Raw genomic sequence first — 17,619 nt, forward strand, 5'->3', positions numbered from 1 at the left:
TGTTATAAAAATAATACAAATCCTCAAAAGTCATAGGAAAACTTAAAATATTTTATTGGAGTAATCTAGAAAATTTGAGAACTGTTACATCTTTGGTATTTATAAATGTAATTTCTGTGGGTTATTCTATAGATGGACTTACAGGATCAGAAAATACAAACTGAAACATTCTAGCACCTTTTAATATAAATAGAAATGCAGAGGTAAAAAAAACTTAGAACTTTTTTTCGGAAACTATAAATAAGTTGGCTGTTTCCCATCAGTTCTGCATAGCCTTCTCTATGTCAGGGTTTATGATCTTTAGGATTTATTTTTATACTGGTCATATGTGCTTTAATTTCTTGACCAAAAAGAACTCATAGTAGAAATCAGATTTAGGATCTTAACATATTTCTAATTGGTTCTTAGTTGAATGAATTTGACCTTTGAAATATGATATAAATGTTTATAAAAAGTTGCTTTAATCAACAATTAAAATTCTATTACCTCTTTTAAACTTGCAATAACTTTTGTTTTAAAAAATACAGTAGTAAAGATTGAGGTATAAACTTTTCACAAAATATACTTAGTCTTTTTGCACTGAAAATGTCCATTTTGTATGCTCAGAAACTTCTAATGGCCAATTCCTTTTTCACTTTCTTCGCCTTTGCAGTAAATGTTCTTTAGGGTCCAGATTCTGATTGTAAACTCAAGTCCTTTACGATGCTATTATTTACTTTCTTCCTGTAAGGGGAAGTGTGGGAGGGGACAGTGTGTGAGTATTTTATAACTGAGTTGCAACAGCAAGTCTTTTAAAGGGGAAATATCCTAATAGGCTTACCTTTTTTTGTGTACAGTTTAGCTAGGTAGACTTAAGGTAGTAAACTGGTTACCCCCATATGTTGGCCATTAACTTTTCTAGCTCAAAGTGGCTCTCACTGGTGGCAATGTTACTATCAACAGCCAGTGTCTGGGCCAAGGGTAATGAGATACCAGACCTGCCCTCTCCCCTGCTGATCCGAAGGAGCAGCCTGAGCGTGTTGGTTTACCTGCTGGGCAGTACGGGTAGACTGCAGTTATCCCGTAGAGATGAGATCGCTGGTCTGGGAGATACTCATCAGTAAACTGGCCGCTGTCTTTATTGACTGATATTACACCATCCCTGTTAACAGGAAGGAAAAGTGAAGTCATGAGATTTAAGGTTGGATAGAAAAAGTCAATTTCAATAGAGAAAAATCTCTGCAGCCTTCTAGAATACATTTTTAAAATTAATATAACAAAATGAGTTTTGACTTATTTAGATTCAGAAGGTTTGTCTATATCAGTGGTTCTCAAAGAGGTCTTCAGACCAACATCATCTGGGAACTTGGTAGGAATGTGAATTCTTGGGCCCCTCTTCCAACCTACTGAATCAGAAATTCTGGGAAATAGAACACAGTAATATGTTTTAAGCCCTCAGGATGACTCTGGTTCTCAGTCAGTGGTCCTCAATCCTAGCTGGATGCTGGAATCACGAGGATCTGTTAAAATACAGTTGGCCTCTTACCAGATTAATTAAATCAAAATTATAGGGGATAGGGTAGAAGGGTTCAGACTCTATACAGGGGTGGGCAAAAGTAGGTCTACTGTGCCATTGTGACATTCTTTTGAGTTAAAGCTATTGTGATCATCATAACCTGCATGTCTTTTTCCACAACAACTGTAAACCTACTTTTGCCAACCCTTATATATTTTTTTATGTTCCCCGGTTTCTCCATGAAGAACTGGTAGACAATAAGTCCACAATGTCTTTTTAAAAAATCAATTTAAATCATGTAACTAATATACCTCATGGTGCCACTTAAGCTAGTCTTACTCTCTGAAGATCAGATTTAGATTAAAGCTCTTCCTTTTTGGATAGTTTATTACCTAATAGCTCTGCTACTTTTAAGCTACATGTGAGCAATACCTTTAAATTTCTGGGTAATATTTGAATGATGTTACCTACTAATGAAGAGATAACAAAATGAAAACTTCAGTAGAGGGCTTAATTACTAAAGTCGCTAATTGACATTTAGTCAAACAAGCAGTGAGTCCTCCAGAACAGTTTGCCTTTTCAGGCTTGGCCAGACTGTCAGGCTCACCTCCTCCAGTCCGTGTGGTAGAAGTGATTTGCGTAGCTAACAATGCTGAAGGGGTAGTTGAGGTTGTTTTGAATAACATGCCGTCCAGTTCCATCAGGTAGTGTACACTCCAGTTTTTTCGTTCCTTTGAAAACATCAAAGAGGGAAAATGAGATACTTTCATACCATGGGTGGGGAAAAGCACCTTGCCAAAAATAAAAGTGGCAGGTAGATTCTGTCTTAAAGGAAGAATAAGAAATAGAGATTCCCATTGCAGTGATACAAATTAAAAACTAAAATTTTCTGTTCTACTACTAGTCGTTAGTTTGTTTAATAGCATTTTAGTTTTTAATAGAGTTTAAACTCTTAATCCTTTTTTGGAAGAAAGGATTGCATGCATTTACAGAAGTCTGGCCAAGTTTCTCCCAAAGTAGGGCATTAGAGATAAGCTTTTTTTTAAAAAAAAAATACATCTTTATAAGTGTTAGCTCATAAATTGTAAACATAACATTTGGATAAATATTTGCCCTTAGTAAGTAATGTATAATAGCCAAGGCTGCCTTTTAACTAAAGTCCTTTCGATTTTTTTTTTAAAGACTATTGGTTTCTAGGGAGGAATAAAAAAAAACTGAAGTGGCAACATGGCTCATGCTTTTCAATGTAAAGGAAGCCAATCATGAAAATTTTGCAATGGCTAAACAAGTTAAAAGTCTCCCAGTTTCACATTTCTTATGGAACTGGATTTAAATTTCAAATACTTTTTAAAAATGCAAGTTGTTTGGACAACTGGCCCCATGTGTATCATAGTCCCTTTTTTAAGAACGGCTTTTTTCATATTCTGTAGTATATAACTAGACATACAGCATCTTTTCAGTTGTGCCAATAATGAAATCACACAACTGAAAAAGTTAGCCTGGGTATCAGCAACCCAAACTTACTACTGAAGGAAGCCATGCTGCCACATCACTTTTCAAAGAATGTCCTCAGCATAACAGCATGCTGACTGTTAAGCAGGTAACTTACAAATTTATAACACTGGCCAAAGCAAAAACTACCAGTAACCTCTTGTTCATTTACCTAAGTCCATCAATTCCAACAGTGGGTAATATTTCTTTTTAACTTAAAAAGGATGCCAAGTGCTCATGTGGGGGAGTAGCACCCAATACAAAAATGAGTTGGCGTTGCTCTAGTCCTGGAACTTAACTGCCTAATGCACATTCAGGCCCTAAAGCCCTAGGAAATTCATTATAAGCATCATTAAAAAGTATTCTTTAAAAGTTTATACACCAAAGGAATAGATTGCATGTGCTGTACTGTTAGAAATTTAAGCCAGGAGATCTAAAAGACGGGATTTGGCTATGTTGTCAAATCTGTTTGAGTGCCGCCCCAACTGTAATGAAGCATTCTGTATTTGCATTCCATCAGTAGCATTACCTGCATCTGCCCAGCAGAGCAATTTCGACAGGGGGTTAAAGGTTAAACCATTGGGTAGTCCAATGTCTTTATTCACCAGAATTCTTCTGTTTTCTCCATCTAAAGATGACGTTTCAATTTTAGGAGCTTCTCGATTCCAGTCTGTCCAGTACAGGTTGCTGTGGATAAATTAAATGGAATAGAGAAACACCTCCCTCAATGTGTGGAACTCAAATTTCAGAAACATCTTTGAGGCTTTTCACTAAGTATTTGTGAGGCAAAAACACTGCTAAAATTTAAAGCTGAATGTTTTCTTTACTGATTGAAGGGTTTTCACTGGAATTTCATTTGGTAGAAGCCTCATTAAATATGGCAAGAATTTCTCAAGGAAGAGAAATCCTCCCTGGTTCTAATAAGTACTGAAACACTGACCAAGTTATACGTCCCAGGTGATGACCTAAGCAGTTACATACAGGGAACATTTTATTCTGGATACTTGCTACAGTGAAAGTGAGGCCTGAAAAATAAAATGCCAAGTGTGTATTTTGGTTACTCTCACCATTTAATGGGCGTAAACCCTACTGTGGTTTTAACACTATGATTTCCTAATGTGACCCAATTCGTTCCACTTTAAGTGTTAATCTCCAACAGGCCCTACCTGGTCATCTGACGCAAAGTGGAACAGTGCCTGACACCTAGTAGCTCCTTAGTAAATACAGTTAAGTTAATGCATTTGAGGTTTTCTGCTTTTGTTCTGACACCCCCCCCCCCCGCATTTAAATCCAAGGGCTTCCAATGCGGATCTACAGTAATGGAGAATCAGAGGCCCAGCTGACCCTCGGATCGGATCCACAGCGATGGCTCGGGGGTTCACCAGGTCCGTGTGGAAGAGAGCCCTGCGCTCAGAGCCGTCCAGCCTGGCCCTCTCTATTTTGTCCAGGCCGCTGTCCGTCCAGTACATCGTTCTGTGAAAGTGATCAATGGCAAGGCCCTCAGGGCTTATCAGACCTGGAAATAAAACAGGCAGGACTGGAGCACGTGAACCTGAAGCAGACGGATTTATGTCTCTTTAAGTCAGAAGAATCAGGTTAATGGAGAAACTGATCCTTTTTTACTTTTCCGGCCACGTCTAATTTCCTCTAGACCAGCAATTTTCAACCTTTTTTGTCTCATGGCACTAACAAACTACTAAAATTCTGCAGCACACTAAAAATATCTTTTTTGCCCATCTGACGAAAAATAGGTATAATTTTGATTCATTCACACGGGACAACTATTGTGTTGGCATTTTTTTATTTGACCACCTAAGGGGAAGAGAGGTCAGTGCCCCTGACTGAATAGTCAGGTATTGCACCTTTTAAAAATTCTTGCAGCACACCGGTTGAAAATCGCAGGTCTAGACTAACCGACCTCGCAGCGCAGCCTGAATGCGCCAGGCGTCCACAGTGCTGGGGCCGGGCAGCATCAGCTACGGCCACATCCTGAGTCCTCACTGAGCCTTTCCACTGAGAGCCCCATTTCTCAATAGAAAGGGCCCACAGTAAGAATCACTTTCTCATTGCTTACGTACGAACATGTTTGTTTATAGAGAGGCTGGTACTGTACAGCTCAAAAAAACTGACTTGCACAGAACTTAACCTCCCCTGTTGGGGAAAATAGACGGGAGACTTCGACATAAAGCAGGCAAATAACGGACTTCGTAGAATCGAATGAAATGGGAAGTGTCTTCTGGGTGTAGCTGCTGACCTGAGTTAATGATTGTCTCTGGTTCTGCTCCCGGTTCCAGACTGGCACGGCTAATGGTCCGTCCAGCAACGTCTGTCCAGTACACCATCCTCTCCCGGCAGTCGTAGTCAATCCCCACAACTATGGAGCCCTGTGTGGACCAAAACACAGAATTGGAAGAATTAGGACTCTGCATTTCCCTGAGTTCATACCCAGCTGCCTCACTCATGCAGGCCCTGCACTGTCTTCTGGGCAGCCAAGCTGAGTGGTTAGACGCGGAGGACATGGAGGCCAACTTCTTGGAGTCAAAGCCGAGCTTGGCCACTTACCAGCCATGTGACTCTGGTACTTACGCTTTCTGTCTTGGCTTCCTCATTTCCAAAATACAGATAGTACCTACACTTCAAATGGCTGCTAAAAAAATTAATACCATAAATTCTTGTGAAGTGCCCTAATCAGAAATTAACATGCAGTGAGCTCTCAATAAGCACTATTACTGTTGGCAATAAAAACAAAAGTGACTGCATGAAACAAATCAGCCCATTCAGAGGATAAGTGTTAGTCTCAGCAAAGTAAGGTCTTAATATTTTACTGGGTAAAAACTGACTCCTTTCAAATGTTATCAGCACTTTTTGAACAAACCTTTCTAAAATTTGCCAACAGAGAATGACAAAATCTACTCTCTCCAACCCTACCATGAGATCTTTCCCTTAGCTGAGGTGCAGTCACCCTTACCCCCAGCTCTGCCTCTCATTGCAAAGTAATCCTTCGGTTGTACTCTTAGGTAAAAGAAAGTATACAGTTTGATGGGTTCAGGAATTGGGGAATGGCGGTCACCCAACTTCTGGCTAGGGAGGTCTCCCCTCCTTCCTTATTGCTAAATAAATTGCAGTCTTTTCTAAAATGCTGAGTCTGTGATGTTCCCTCCAAAGCTCTGCCCAGTGCTTGCTTCATTCAATTTTCAACCCAGATTCCTCCTTTGAGAAGCCCAGCAGATGTGCAAAGCCAACATCTCGGGGCCATCTGGCTGTCCCTGAGGCCACGCCAGCTCCTGCTTGCCTAATGCCTGGGGCTGGCGTGACTTAGGCCTCTGAAAACACACAGAAAAACTCAAATCTTGAAGAAAAAAACATCTTTTTCTGAACACTGGCTGCTTCTAACCATTTTTGGAACCAGATACGGAGTTAGTTCATCAACAGAAGTGAACGGAAACATGGACACTACTATTCTTATAGGTGAGCGGGTACCTGGAGCGTGAAGTTTAGGAATGGAATCAGACCTTTTCCATTACAAGTGTCACTGCCTTTCTGGTGAACTCTTCTCTCCTCCGTTTTAGAAAAGAGTCCCTCTGAGACGAGCGCCTTCACAACAGGGAGGCTGCTGGCTCAGGAAGCGGCAGGCGTCCCCTAGGGAAAGCTCCGTCCACTCCTTTTCCAGCATCACACTCCCCAAATCTTCATGTATGAAGGAGCCAGAGAAGATGAGGAAATCCCAGCAGGAGGGCGGGGGCTGCAGCCATGAGGCAGGCAGGCAGTAATGGATTTCTACCTGGGGTGCTCAGCTGGCCGCCGAAACCGCACCCTGGAGCGATTCCTGTCGTTTTGATTTCTAGATCTCTGGAAATGCCTGGGCCATTGAAAGAACCCTGGGGGCTTGGGTTAAGAGACTGGCAGCTTTCCCTTGGCTCACCATACTGCCTCAGTATCCTGACAACCCCGAAATGCCCTTTCCAAACCTCCGAAACCCCAGGAACCAACGAGGCGGCAGCCTTGGTCAGACACGACCCAGCACCAGAGAGCCCGCTTTCTGCGGCGCTGGTGTCAGGCCCACGAAGACAGGCCCTTCCCCAGATCTGAAACCCCGCGCCGCCCCTTCTACCTGCAGGGACAGCAGGGTCCTTGCTGCATCCTTCTGAAGCCTGGTGCCACTGAGGGGCAAGTAGCCAATCTGCTGGCCCTGGGCATAGAGCAGGAAGGTGCCCACGGAAGGAGGGATCACGTCAGGCCGAGGGGTGGGTCGGACCGAGGGTGGAGCAACCGTGGGTATACCTGCCGTGGGACAGAGGGCGGAGTGAGGGGCAGAGGGGAAAGGAAACAAGGGTGGGTGGAGAGAGAGGAGAACAGTTACTTTCCCACAGACCAGAGCCTTCAAAAACATCAAAAGTTCTTAAACCTAGACAGATGTGCTCCAGATGTTCCTTTAAAGAAATTCTAATTTCTAGTGTTTTTTTTCCCAAGGATCAATTATGTAAATGACTGCCAATTACTAGGGAGGAAGACAACACATTTCCCTCAGAACAAAGCAGGTTTTCTTCTTCTTTTTAAGGGAAAAAAAACAGAGCCAATGTTGTGTCAGCTTCCCTTTGGGGCCCCAGGGTGACACGCGTCCCCTTTCACCCTGGGCCAGGGAAGGGGAGTAACTGAATGCTGAACTGAGTTCCAGATGTTCTAATTCCAGAAACTGCTAATGACAAAAACAAACATTAAGTCCAAATTGGGATCTCGGGTGGATCAGATTATAAATCAACATGGCACAGCAGTGGCTTCTCTCACTGGGTCTGTTGGCCCCTTGTTTGCCCACCTTCACACACAGTCTCCCCGCAGAGAAACTCAGCTGCCGCCGGGGTGAGTGAGGGCTGCCCTGGGTGCTTACATGCAGGGGTGGTGCCCGGCTGGGAGCGGGTGCCCGGCACCTCTCTGCCATCTCTGTCCACACACCAGCAGAACTCGCTCTTCCCGTGGCACTGCATGGGGACGAAGTGGCCCAGGTCATCGCACTGCGGCACGTACTGGTCATCCCTGGGCGTGCCTCCGTAGTGCTGCAGCAGGCTTTCCCTCCAGCGCTCACACATGGTCGGGGGCCTCTGGGTGGGCGCTGAGCAGATGGGACAAAAAAGCCTTTGATTGTTAGCCAAGGACAGAAGGCAGCATGGAGCTCAAGAGTGGCACGCCTGGCCTCCTGGCCTTCCTCCTGCTGTGCATTAGTGCAGCCGCAGCCAAGCCCGAGCACTAGGCCACAGCGTCAAGGGCTCTAAGCTCTCCACAGGAATCAGAGGGGGTCTTCTTTTTAATCCCCACCTGAGGATATTTTTTCCATTGCTTTTCAGAGAGAGTGGAAGAGAGTGAGAGTAAGAGAGAGAGAGAAGCATCGATGTGAGAGAGACACATTGGTTGCCTCCCGCATGCACCCCAACAGGGGCCAGGAATCGAGCCTGCAACCGAGGTACATGCCCTTGGCTGGAACTGAACCTGGGACCCTTCATTCCGCAGGCTGACGCTCTAACCACTGAGCCAAACTGGCCAGGGCAAGAAGGGGTCATCTTGATGCTCCTGTCTTCCCAGGCCAGAAGGATCTGCCATCAAGGCCTCACCACAACAGGAAAGGACAAGAGGAGGTTAAGATGAGGGGTGCAGGGCTCGCTCACTCCGCAGGAGAGGCCCACTCAAACCATTCCGCTCAGGCCCAGGGCCTCTTCTAACAGAACACGTGTGGGGCTCAGTGGCCTCAGTTGTTTCCCAGTTGTTTCAAACTGGGACTTGCATCTGAGGGGGTGATCTTGAGCCTGGCTGGCTAGTGCTTGTCTTAGAAAGTATTACCGAGTGTCCAGCTATGTGGCCCTCAGTATCTGTCTGCTGGAACACTATACTGGTGAAAGTATAACTCATTGTGATTGGTATACAGGAGCATGGCAGAGGTGGTGACACTCTGGTTCCTAGAAGTCCCCTGGCCATGCTGTTCCTGGGCTTATCTCAAAGCTGAACCTTTTTCCATAGGCTCCACCTTCCCATCATGTCGCTCTGTCTCCTTTCTCCAGCATCCTCCCCCTTTCTTCCCTCCCTCCCAGCTCAGCACCATGCTCAAGCTCCTGCTAGCTTCTCTTGCAGAGCAGTTTCTCTATCTGCAGTGCTTCTGCAGGGCCCCCGAGGCTCTGTCCCAAACATGGCAGTTCCCTAAGAAGGTTCTGCTGCTGAAACAGCCTACAGTATAGCATCTATGGTAGGATTACCCAAAGGGAGTAGAACGTGCTTCTCCTCTTTTACCTTCTGCATCTCAAAGCCTATGGTGTGTAGAAGCAGACAGTCAAGTGCCTACTTAATATCACCATTTGGCTGTATAACAGAAATCTCAGAGGACAACTAATGAAAACTGGGCCCCTGCACTTTTCCTTATGAGTAAATTGCAACCCCGTCTTTCCATTGCTCAGGTCCAATCATCCTTGACTCCTGTCTTTCTCTTGATCACCGTATGTCAAGAAATGTCAGCTGTACCTTCAAAATACCTTCAGAATATCTTCACATCTCACCACATCCACCCCTATCACCCTGGTCCAAGCCCCATCATCTTGGGCCAGGATTACTACAATTGCCTTCTTTCTGGTTTCCTTGCTTCTACCCTCTTTCCTGCCCCTCAGTATAAACTCAACCAGCAGCCAGAAAGAGTCCTTTTAAAACCAAGTCATTTCATGTCATTCCTTTGGTCAAAACCTCCAACAGCTTCAAAGAACAAAATTGGAGACATTATAGTTGGGCTGCAGCACCTACAATTCCTCTAGGAAAGCAGGAAGACGGTGAATGAAATCCTCAGGGTGCAAACACAACCAGGTCAGCTACAAGACTCACCAGGTTTGGGGGAAGCGGGTACCCTTCAGGTTGTCCCCATAGCTCATGATGGAGAGGAAAAGACTCTGACTCCCTCACCCAGATGTGTCTCAGTGAACCCAGAGGGGAAATGCTGCTTTCTCAAACCCTTGTTGTCTCTTGCAAAGGGGGTGGGGGGATCCCTGGAGAAGTTCCCAACACCACTGCAGGTCCCCATTCCAAACTCAGAGGACCCATTCCTGGTTCAGGGGACCACCCAGCGAGGAACCTCTCTCTGTCTGGAACGAATGCGGACCCACAGCGCAGTCGGCCTGTGGGAAGTGGCACCACCCCTCACTCACCCGTGGGCATCCCTCTCATTCCTTCCTATTTGAAGAGACGTCTCACTCTAGCCATGGATTTATTTCTCCTCTGTTTCTAGTTGGCAAGGTTTTAAATATTTTGAAATCATGGACAAAAACTGTTCCTTCCCCCTTCAAGCTGACCCCATTATGCAGATGAGACCCGTCAGAAATGGCAGCCAAGAGGGAAGTCTGGGCCCGGGAAAGAGTCTGCCCAGAAGAACACGCCCCTCTTTTAGTCATTAACTTCTCATTCCCTTGGCTCCCTTTTGAATTGCTGTCCTTAACAGGGGCTTGTCTTAATAAACTTAGGAGAGTTCGGAACCATTCCCCTGAGGACCCTCCCAACCATCTGATTTCTTCAAATCCCAGCTGGAGTTAGAACCAAGGTTTTTTAAACAGTAGGCATGAGTGACACAGGATTTCTCTGTATTCTGTCTTAGAGACAGAAAAGAGGAACTAGGAATGTCACTGTGGGAACAAGGAATACAGCTTGGTTAAGCATTACCAATTTTTACCTATGTGAATCTTAGAATCACTAAGGTCCTGGCCGTAACAATTAACAAATTAACAATTATTTTAATTGTTAATAATAACAATTGTTAATAATTATTTTAATTGTTAATAATAACAATTATTAACAATTAACAATTAACAATTATTAAAAGGATCAAAACTGGTGGTAATTCTCCAGTTCTTCACTCTCATATACATTAAAAGCCAAGACTAGTATTTATGGAGCCCTTTTCAATACTAAAAATGGATCTTTGAATAGTAAGCATATTGATAGAGGAATTATTTTGGCTAAAAAGGTATCATACCATTTCTACGCTCTTCATAATAAAGTTCTCTGTATTTAAAAAAAAAGTTCTTCCCATCTCTGAAGAGTTCAGCAAGGAGCAGAAACCTGCCTTGGCAACCTATGGTTGGCATAAACTGTGAGCCCTTGATAACCATGCCCCGTCCGGATGGGGCGTGTCAGATGATGGTGGACGTGTTTGTGGTCAGCATCTCCAACTGCATGGGCTAACAAAACAGGTTCCTGCCTCTGTTCTGAAGGCAGCTGGGACAGGGTGATTTCCCCATGGACATGTTGGGCTGGCTAGAGAGGGCCTGGGTTATTAGCTCAGAGAAAACTATCTGGACCCACCCATGAGTGACATACTTATTTTTCCTAATGCCTTAGGGAAACAGCCTTCAGACAGTCTCCTGCAATTCAGTTACAAGGGAAGGCAATTTTCCTTTTGGACAGACGATGGTCTGGAAGGATCCTCCAGCCCTAATGTCTCTAAGTTGCATAACTGGTCTAGGGCAGTGGCCTCAGCCTGACATACACACTCGATCTCAACTTCTAGTCTTGTACTAGCCAGGCGTCCAGGAGGCTGGAGTACAGTGTGTGATGATCACATATGTCACGTGTGCATGTGTCTATGTCCCTGTAATGTGAATGTGCATGTAGGTGTGTACACATCACTCGTGTGTCCCTAGGAAGGAGGATGGTGTCATAGCAGGATGGTCATCAGCCCTGAGTCTGCATGGTGTGGGCAGGGGCTATAATCTACCCACAACCCAGCACCGCTCTGCTTCTCAAGCCCCAGGCCTAACCAGGCGCCAGGTTTCTTTCCAGACTGGCTCACCTGGTGGTCCGCAGTGAGGTGGGTTAGAGCCGGGTGGAGTACGGGTACCAGGGACTTCATGCCCATCAGGGGTCACGCACCAGCAGAAGCCGGTGCCACCGTGGCACTGCAGTGGCAGGAAGTGGCCCTGCTCGTCACACTGGGGGATGTGGATCCTGGTGCCTGGGTAGGTGTGCTGAGCCTGGGCGGCGAGCTGTTGACGCTCACAGGTTGTCAGTCCCGAGGTGTTATCTTCCAGGGCAGAGGCAGGGGAGACACGAGAGAGGAACAAAAGCATCGCAACCCATCCACGTTTGTGAGCCAACTTCAATGTCTCTTGTCTGAGGGGTTTTTTTCCCTTCCATAATTGGAAAACAGCATAATGTGGGGAAAATAGCAAGTTACTGGGATTTTGGAGCCTTGGATTCTAATTTTAGCTCTGCTACTAACTACCTAATATCTCCCTAATTCTTGCAGTTCACCCTTTAAGTCCCTCGGCTGACTTCACTGTGAAACGGCCCCTCCCCTCAGGCCTCCAGCTCTTATTGCTGTCTGGGTAAAATGCAGAGCAACCACGGCTTCTGTCTAAACATCCCAAGAGACTCAGGAGCAAAGCTCTGTTCATCCCCTGAGGTCCAGAGGTTAAGTCTGAGAAGCTGCAGGTGAACGGCTATCACTAGATTGCACGATGCTGGCCCAGTTCCAGAGCAGTCGCATGGGAGCCTGCACCCAGCTCACTGGCGCACACAACTCCTGTTTAGCAAACTTAGTCTCAATACTTCTTCTAAATCTCACTTATCAAGGCAAAGCAGATCGCTAGTGCAGTTACCCAGGACTGCTCCTAGGTAGGACAATGGATGGGCCACACTCTGGGCCTCCCAGAATGCTAATAGCCCGTGAGCTATCAGCAAACAGAGCAGCTGGCAGTCCCGAGGGAAAAACCCAGAGCCTGAAGATCCACTAACTACAGCCTCTGACCTGGATAAATCGAGAGTGGGCTGAAGCGCTGCAGAAAAATAGCACTGAAGGAGCTAGCTGTCTGTGCCTAGTCTGGCCTCCGAGCCTTACCAGGTGTGCACTGAAGTCCGTCCCCGTGATAGCCAGGTTGGCAGCGGCAGGAGAAGGAGCCAGCGGTATTGTAGCAGGTAGCCGAGGGGTGACATCTGTTCTCCAAACATTCATCAACATCTGCAATGCCAGAACACGGACAGAGGGCGGGGAGGGGGAAAGGACAGCGTGACTTCACTGTACTCGGTCGGCACTACTCCCGGGCCTTTAGTGCGCGAGGATCAATGGTGAGGAGTCAACTTCAGGAGACCGCTGGGCATGAGCAAAAATATCATGGCACCAAAAGGCAAGCTGAACAGCAACTTATATCCCTCCTATTTTATTTACTGAAATCAACACATGGTGACAAGAGCAAGGCACAGCCCTCTGAAATAAAAACAAAACAAACAAAAAGGAAACCATCTCTGAGAGCCTAACTGCTAAAACTGATGCTCAGGGGGTGAGACAAGCTGTGCTAAGAGGAGGTGGAGGGTGCAGGTCTGATCAAGGAGCCACTAAAAATAGTCACATCTGCAATGACATCCAAAGACTGTTTTCAAAATGTGTAAAAAGGAAAAAATGTGGGATGGGATGATCAGTGTGACACCTAGAAAACAGGAATCCCCGAAGACGTGAACTGCAATGACTTGGTGCAGCCCAGGGCAGAGACACATGGGACCCGGGAAGCAGGAGGCTTGCAGCCCTGGATTGGACGCGAATCGGCTGAGGACAGACATGGCTCCTTGCCAGGCTCCTGTGACCCAGATGGAATCTTTTCTGGGGTTATCAGTGTCTCCCTCGCTGTGACCACACTCTCACTGAGCCACTCTCCCTTTACCAAGGGGCTGTCCCTGGTACCAGTAAGCAGACATACCAGATGTACAACACAGGCCTCCTGTTCACAGGAGAGGAATCTCTTACATTGTAATTAGCAAATTAACATTCTGCTTATCCTCAGTCTCAGGGGAGGTTAGTCAATATAAATTAGCTCCCTTAAGTCCAAAAAAGTCCTAAATACTCCATACAACCAGGTTTAATGCCACCTGGAAAGGCTCTGCTCAGATGGGCAATTGGCTTCCATGGTCACCCTCCTTTCACCTACAAAGGCAGAAAGGTAGTTATAAATTCATCTGCAATGTTAGAAGCAAACCAGGTTTTCTGGTTAGCTCCTCAGTTAACCCAAAATTAGCCAAATGAAAACAATAACAACAAAAAACCTTATCTCCAATTGAATGAATGTGAGTTCTATATTGTCATGTCCAGTTATCCTTGAGGCTGGCATTCTGTCTCTTCTAAAGCACAATTGAAATTCCCAGTTGGGCAAAGCTGGTGACCATCCATTTCCTTGGGCCTGGAAGGGGCTATAAAACCAAAGCTATAAAAATTAACATCCAGCCAAATGCAGGAAATGAAAGCTATTGAGAATACGTATGCTAAAAGTACTTCTCATGGTCACCGGAAGCCGGGCAATGACAGGAAGCAGGAATTCCTGAGACACAGGGTCTATTTCTAGACCCATGGATCAGTTTCTGGTGATTATTTTTGAACTGAGAGGGGACTCCCCAGAGCTACCATGTTACCCATGTTCTCCAAGCCTGTGGTCTAGAATTCTGACAGGACCTAAAAGAGCAGCCATCCTTCCCACAGACGTAGTAAGTCATGGGGAGACAGTAACTGTTATAAATGACCAAAAGGGAGAAAGTCCCTGAAGAGACTAAAAGCATCACAAGAGAGAAGGTTAAAGCTCCCTGGAGCGCAGTTCTTGGACACCTTCTTGGAGGAGATTGACCACAATAGAAAACTGAAACACAGTCAGCTACCCCAGGGTCCAAGCTCAGAGCAGGCTATGGCCCCTGAGGAGAGCCAACGCTGCGGGGTTCAGGGGTGACTGGAGCTTCCGCGTGGAGGAGAACCCTTCCCTATTTCACAGGATGTTTGAAGAGAAAGTATGGGAATACCTTCAGGCCCTTGCCAAGGGAGGAGCTTTCCTTGCACCCCCAGGGGAGGGAGTGCATTTATGCTTTATGATCACTGTTGGGGTGTTTAGAGGCTGTTAGAACACTGAGGTCAAGACAACAGTGTGCAAGATGCAGTAGAGCCCCTTCAGCACTCAGATAGCAAAAGATGGCACAACCTCAGCATAATTCTCCTCTCTATCATCTATTAAGCTGGCAAAAAAAACCTGTTTGGAAAATGTGTTAAAAATCCTTCCCATAGTTCATGCTTTGGTGTTTCAACATTCTTCTCACTGCTAATTCTGAGCCCACACCCAAAACCAGCTGAAATTCCTTCAAAACAAACCCAACCGAGGGACTCTAGCTTCCCCCCTCCCCATTCTGGTTTGCTTGCAAACCCACAATGAAATTTCCTGGTGCCAATTAACCTCCATCCCGCTCCAGACCCCAATAAAGGCTTCAGCCCACAAGTTCTCACTCTCCACCCACTGGGACCAGCATCCTGCTGGCTGTGGCCCTGCCTGGCACAAGGCGAACTCGTCTCTGAGTCCTATGACGGTAATAAATTTCCTCCTTTTAAGTCTTGTTCTCATTTCCTCTTGTGGCTGCACCAACTCTACCACACCTTACTCACTATCATATCTGTAGAACAGAAAACCTGTGACAGAATCATGTAAGCACCTCCCCTCCTGGCCCTACTGAGCAGACGGCTCTGGGCAATGGGCCATCTGGAACCCAGCTTCCCAACTCACACTTGTGCCTCCCTGGAAAGGTCCCAGCTCAAGACAATCTGTTTCTGCATCCAGCAAAGTCGCCAAGGCTCTATAACGACAAACGTGCCTGAGAAACACCCAGCTCCTACCAACACAAGGCTGAGATTAACCCAGACTGAGGTGAGCAAGAAACGATTTAACTCTACTTGGATATAGTAGTTCCTGCTAGTGACTCAGACTAGGTTGAGAACCTGAAGCCAAGTGTACCCTCTCCAGGGAAGCAAGTTTTTAATAAACTGCCTGGAGAAAATCCCATACATGCTTTTATTGCTAGTTTGATGGAATAAATAAAAAAAGTATGCTTTAAGAGTTTATACTTTCCACAAAATAGAGCTCTTACCTGTATTTTTCCCTATTTTCTCTATCTCTCTGATCACTGGGACACATGCCTTGAAATATGCACACGCACACACACATATGCATGCAAGCACACACATTTATCCTGCAAGCCACCTTCATGATTAGCCCCACCTGATTTACGAATGGCGTAGGTCTTTAGGAAAATGACTATCCATTCTCTAATACCACAGTCCAAAAGCTTGGAAGGCAGCCACACGGTAACTGACTATGGGAGGCAGCCCCTCAGGTGGCCCCAAAGATCCCTCCTCCCTCCTGGTATCGTGTGATCCCCTTTCCTTGAGTAATTTGCTTCTAACCAATACACAAGAGCAATATTGAGGAGATGTCCTTTTTGTGATTATAACTTCCATCTTGCTAGCAGACTTTCTGCCCCTGGCTTTGACGAAGTCAGCTTCCTTGTTGGAAAGGTCTGTGTGGCAAAATACTGATGGTCACCTCCAGGCAACAGCCAGCAAGGACCTAAGGTTCTCAATCCAACAGTCCCTCGAAGAACTGAATCCTGCAATAACCATGTACGGCTCTTTCCCCAATTGGTCCTTCAGACCCCAAGCCAGCCAGACCCCTTGACTGCAGCCTTGTGAGAATCCTAAAGCAGAGGACCCACCTAAGCCAGGCCCCTGCCTGTAAATAATAAACATGTATTGTCCTAAGCTGCTCCATTTTGGGGTGGTCTGTTATACAGCAATAATAGATCATTAATACACCAAGGAAGCAACTGATATGTTTGACATATTTTTAAGTGTGTGGGTTCCAGAGAGAATTCTAAACACAGAGAATAAGAGAGGTAACCAAAGTATTGCCCGACAGACTAGAAGTTAAAAGAAGGGCGAGAGAATGACTATAGAGGGATTAGGGCAAAGAAGCATCTAACCTCAATTAACACTCCGATGATTAACACTCATCACATCTAGGTTGCAATTAATTTCAACTACTTTGCTTTAAACCAAAAACCTAGGAAGTTAAATACTTTACAAGCACCATTTCTGCTGACCTGAGCAGCCAGATATTTAAATATGAAATTCTACTGACACGGTATTTTTTTCTCTACACATTATCATTTGTCAGAACCAGTAGTGTGTTAAATCAAACTGAAGGATAAGTTCCACAAGGGTGGAAACAGCATTATCCCCACTGTGGGGCTCAACACAAACAAGAAGTCTGTGCCCCTCACCCTGACCCCCCTACCTGTAGAGGGCACTCCCCTTCTGTAAAGAGCCCATCTGCTATAGACAGAGCTCGCTGGCTGTGGGTGGGACACGCATCTGTGAATTACAAATCTACCCCATTCTAATTTGAGAAACACTTGAGCTCTGTCTAAAGCTGGAGATATATATATTCGTTATTGTTTTTGTTTTTGTAGGGGATGGAGGGACTCAGGCCTGAACTGAGACCCAGCTTTAGGTCATTTCAATATAAACTGTGCTTTCAAGAAAACCATAAGCCCAGCTCCTGTGCAGAAAAGGCAATGTTAATTGATTAAACAGCAAAATTCAGATGAGACCAAGCAGCCCTCCCCATCTGGAGAGGGGTGGAGGGCTGTGATGCCCTGATACATGTGGTCTGTCAATAACACGTCTCCGGTCTGCTGGTCCAGTCAGCCGGTCCTGCTGGAACCAAAGCAAGAGGAATGGGAGAAGAGTGAGAATCAAACCCCTGGTGAGGGGAAAGGGGCCCGGGTTATTAGGATCTGCTGTGGCGCTCCCAGGAGTC

At 45.7% G+C, this 17,619-nt stretch overlaps 1 protein-coding gene across 1 annotated transcript in view; it reads right to left on the bottom strand.

Moving 5' to 3' along the window:
- Positions 1-30: 30 nt before the first annotated feature.
- Positions 31-17,619, bottom strand: part of NID2 (nidogen 2) — a 59,132-nt gene continuing 41,543 nt past the window's right edge. Inside the window, exons 12-21 of the mRNA XM_081117298.1 lie at positions 12,843-12,962; positions 11,796-12,026; positions 7,872-8,093; positions 7,098-7,267; positions 5,241-5,370; positions 4,331-4,502; positions 3,516-3,673; positions 2,103-2,226; positions 1,029-1,141; positions 31-723 (exon numbers count right to left, since the gene is read on the bottom strand). Coding sequence (XP_080973424.1) covers positions 713-723; positions 1,029-1,141; positions 2,103-2,226; positions 3,516-3,673; positions 4,331-4,502; positions 5,241-5,370; positions 7,098-7,267; positions 7,872-8,093; positions 11,796-12,026; positions 12,843-12,962 — 1,451 coding nt within the window. The 3' untranslated portion in view covers positions 31-712. The remainder of the gene's footprint in view (positions 724-1,028; positions 1,142-2,102; positions 2,227-3,515; positions 3,674-4,330; positions 4,503-5,240; positions 5,371-7,097; positions 7,268-7,871; positions 8,094-11,795; positions 12,027-12,842; positions 12,963-17,619) is intronic.

Source organism: Miniopterus schreibersii (assembly GCF_964146895.1).
Source record: "Miniopterus schreibersii genome assembly, chromosome: 1".
NCBI lineage: Eukaryota > Metazoa > Chordata > Mammalia > Chiroptera > Miniopteridae > Miniopterus > Miniopterus schreibersii.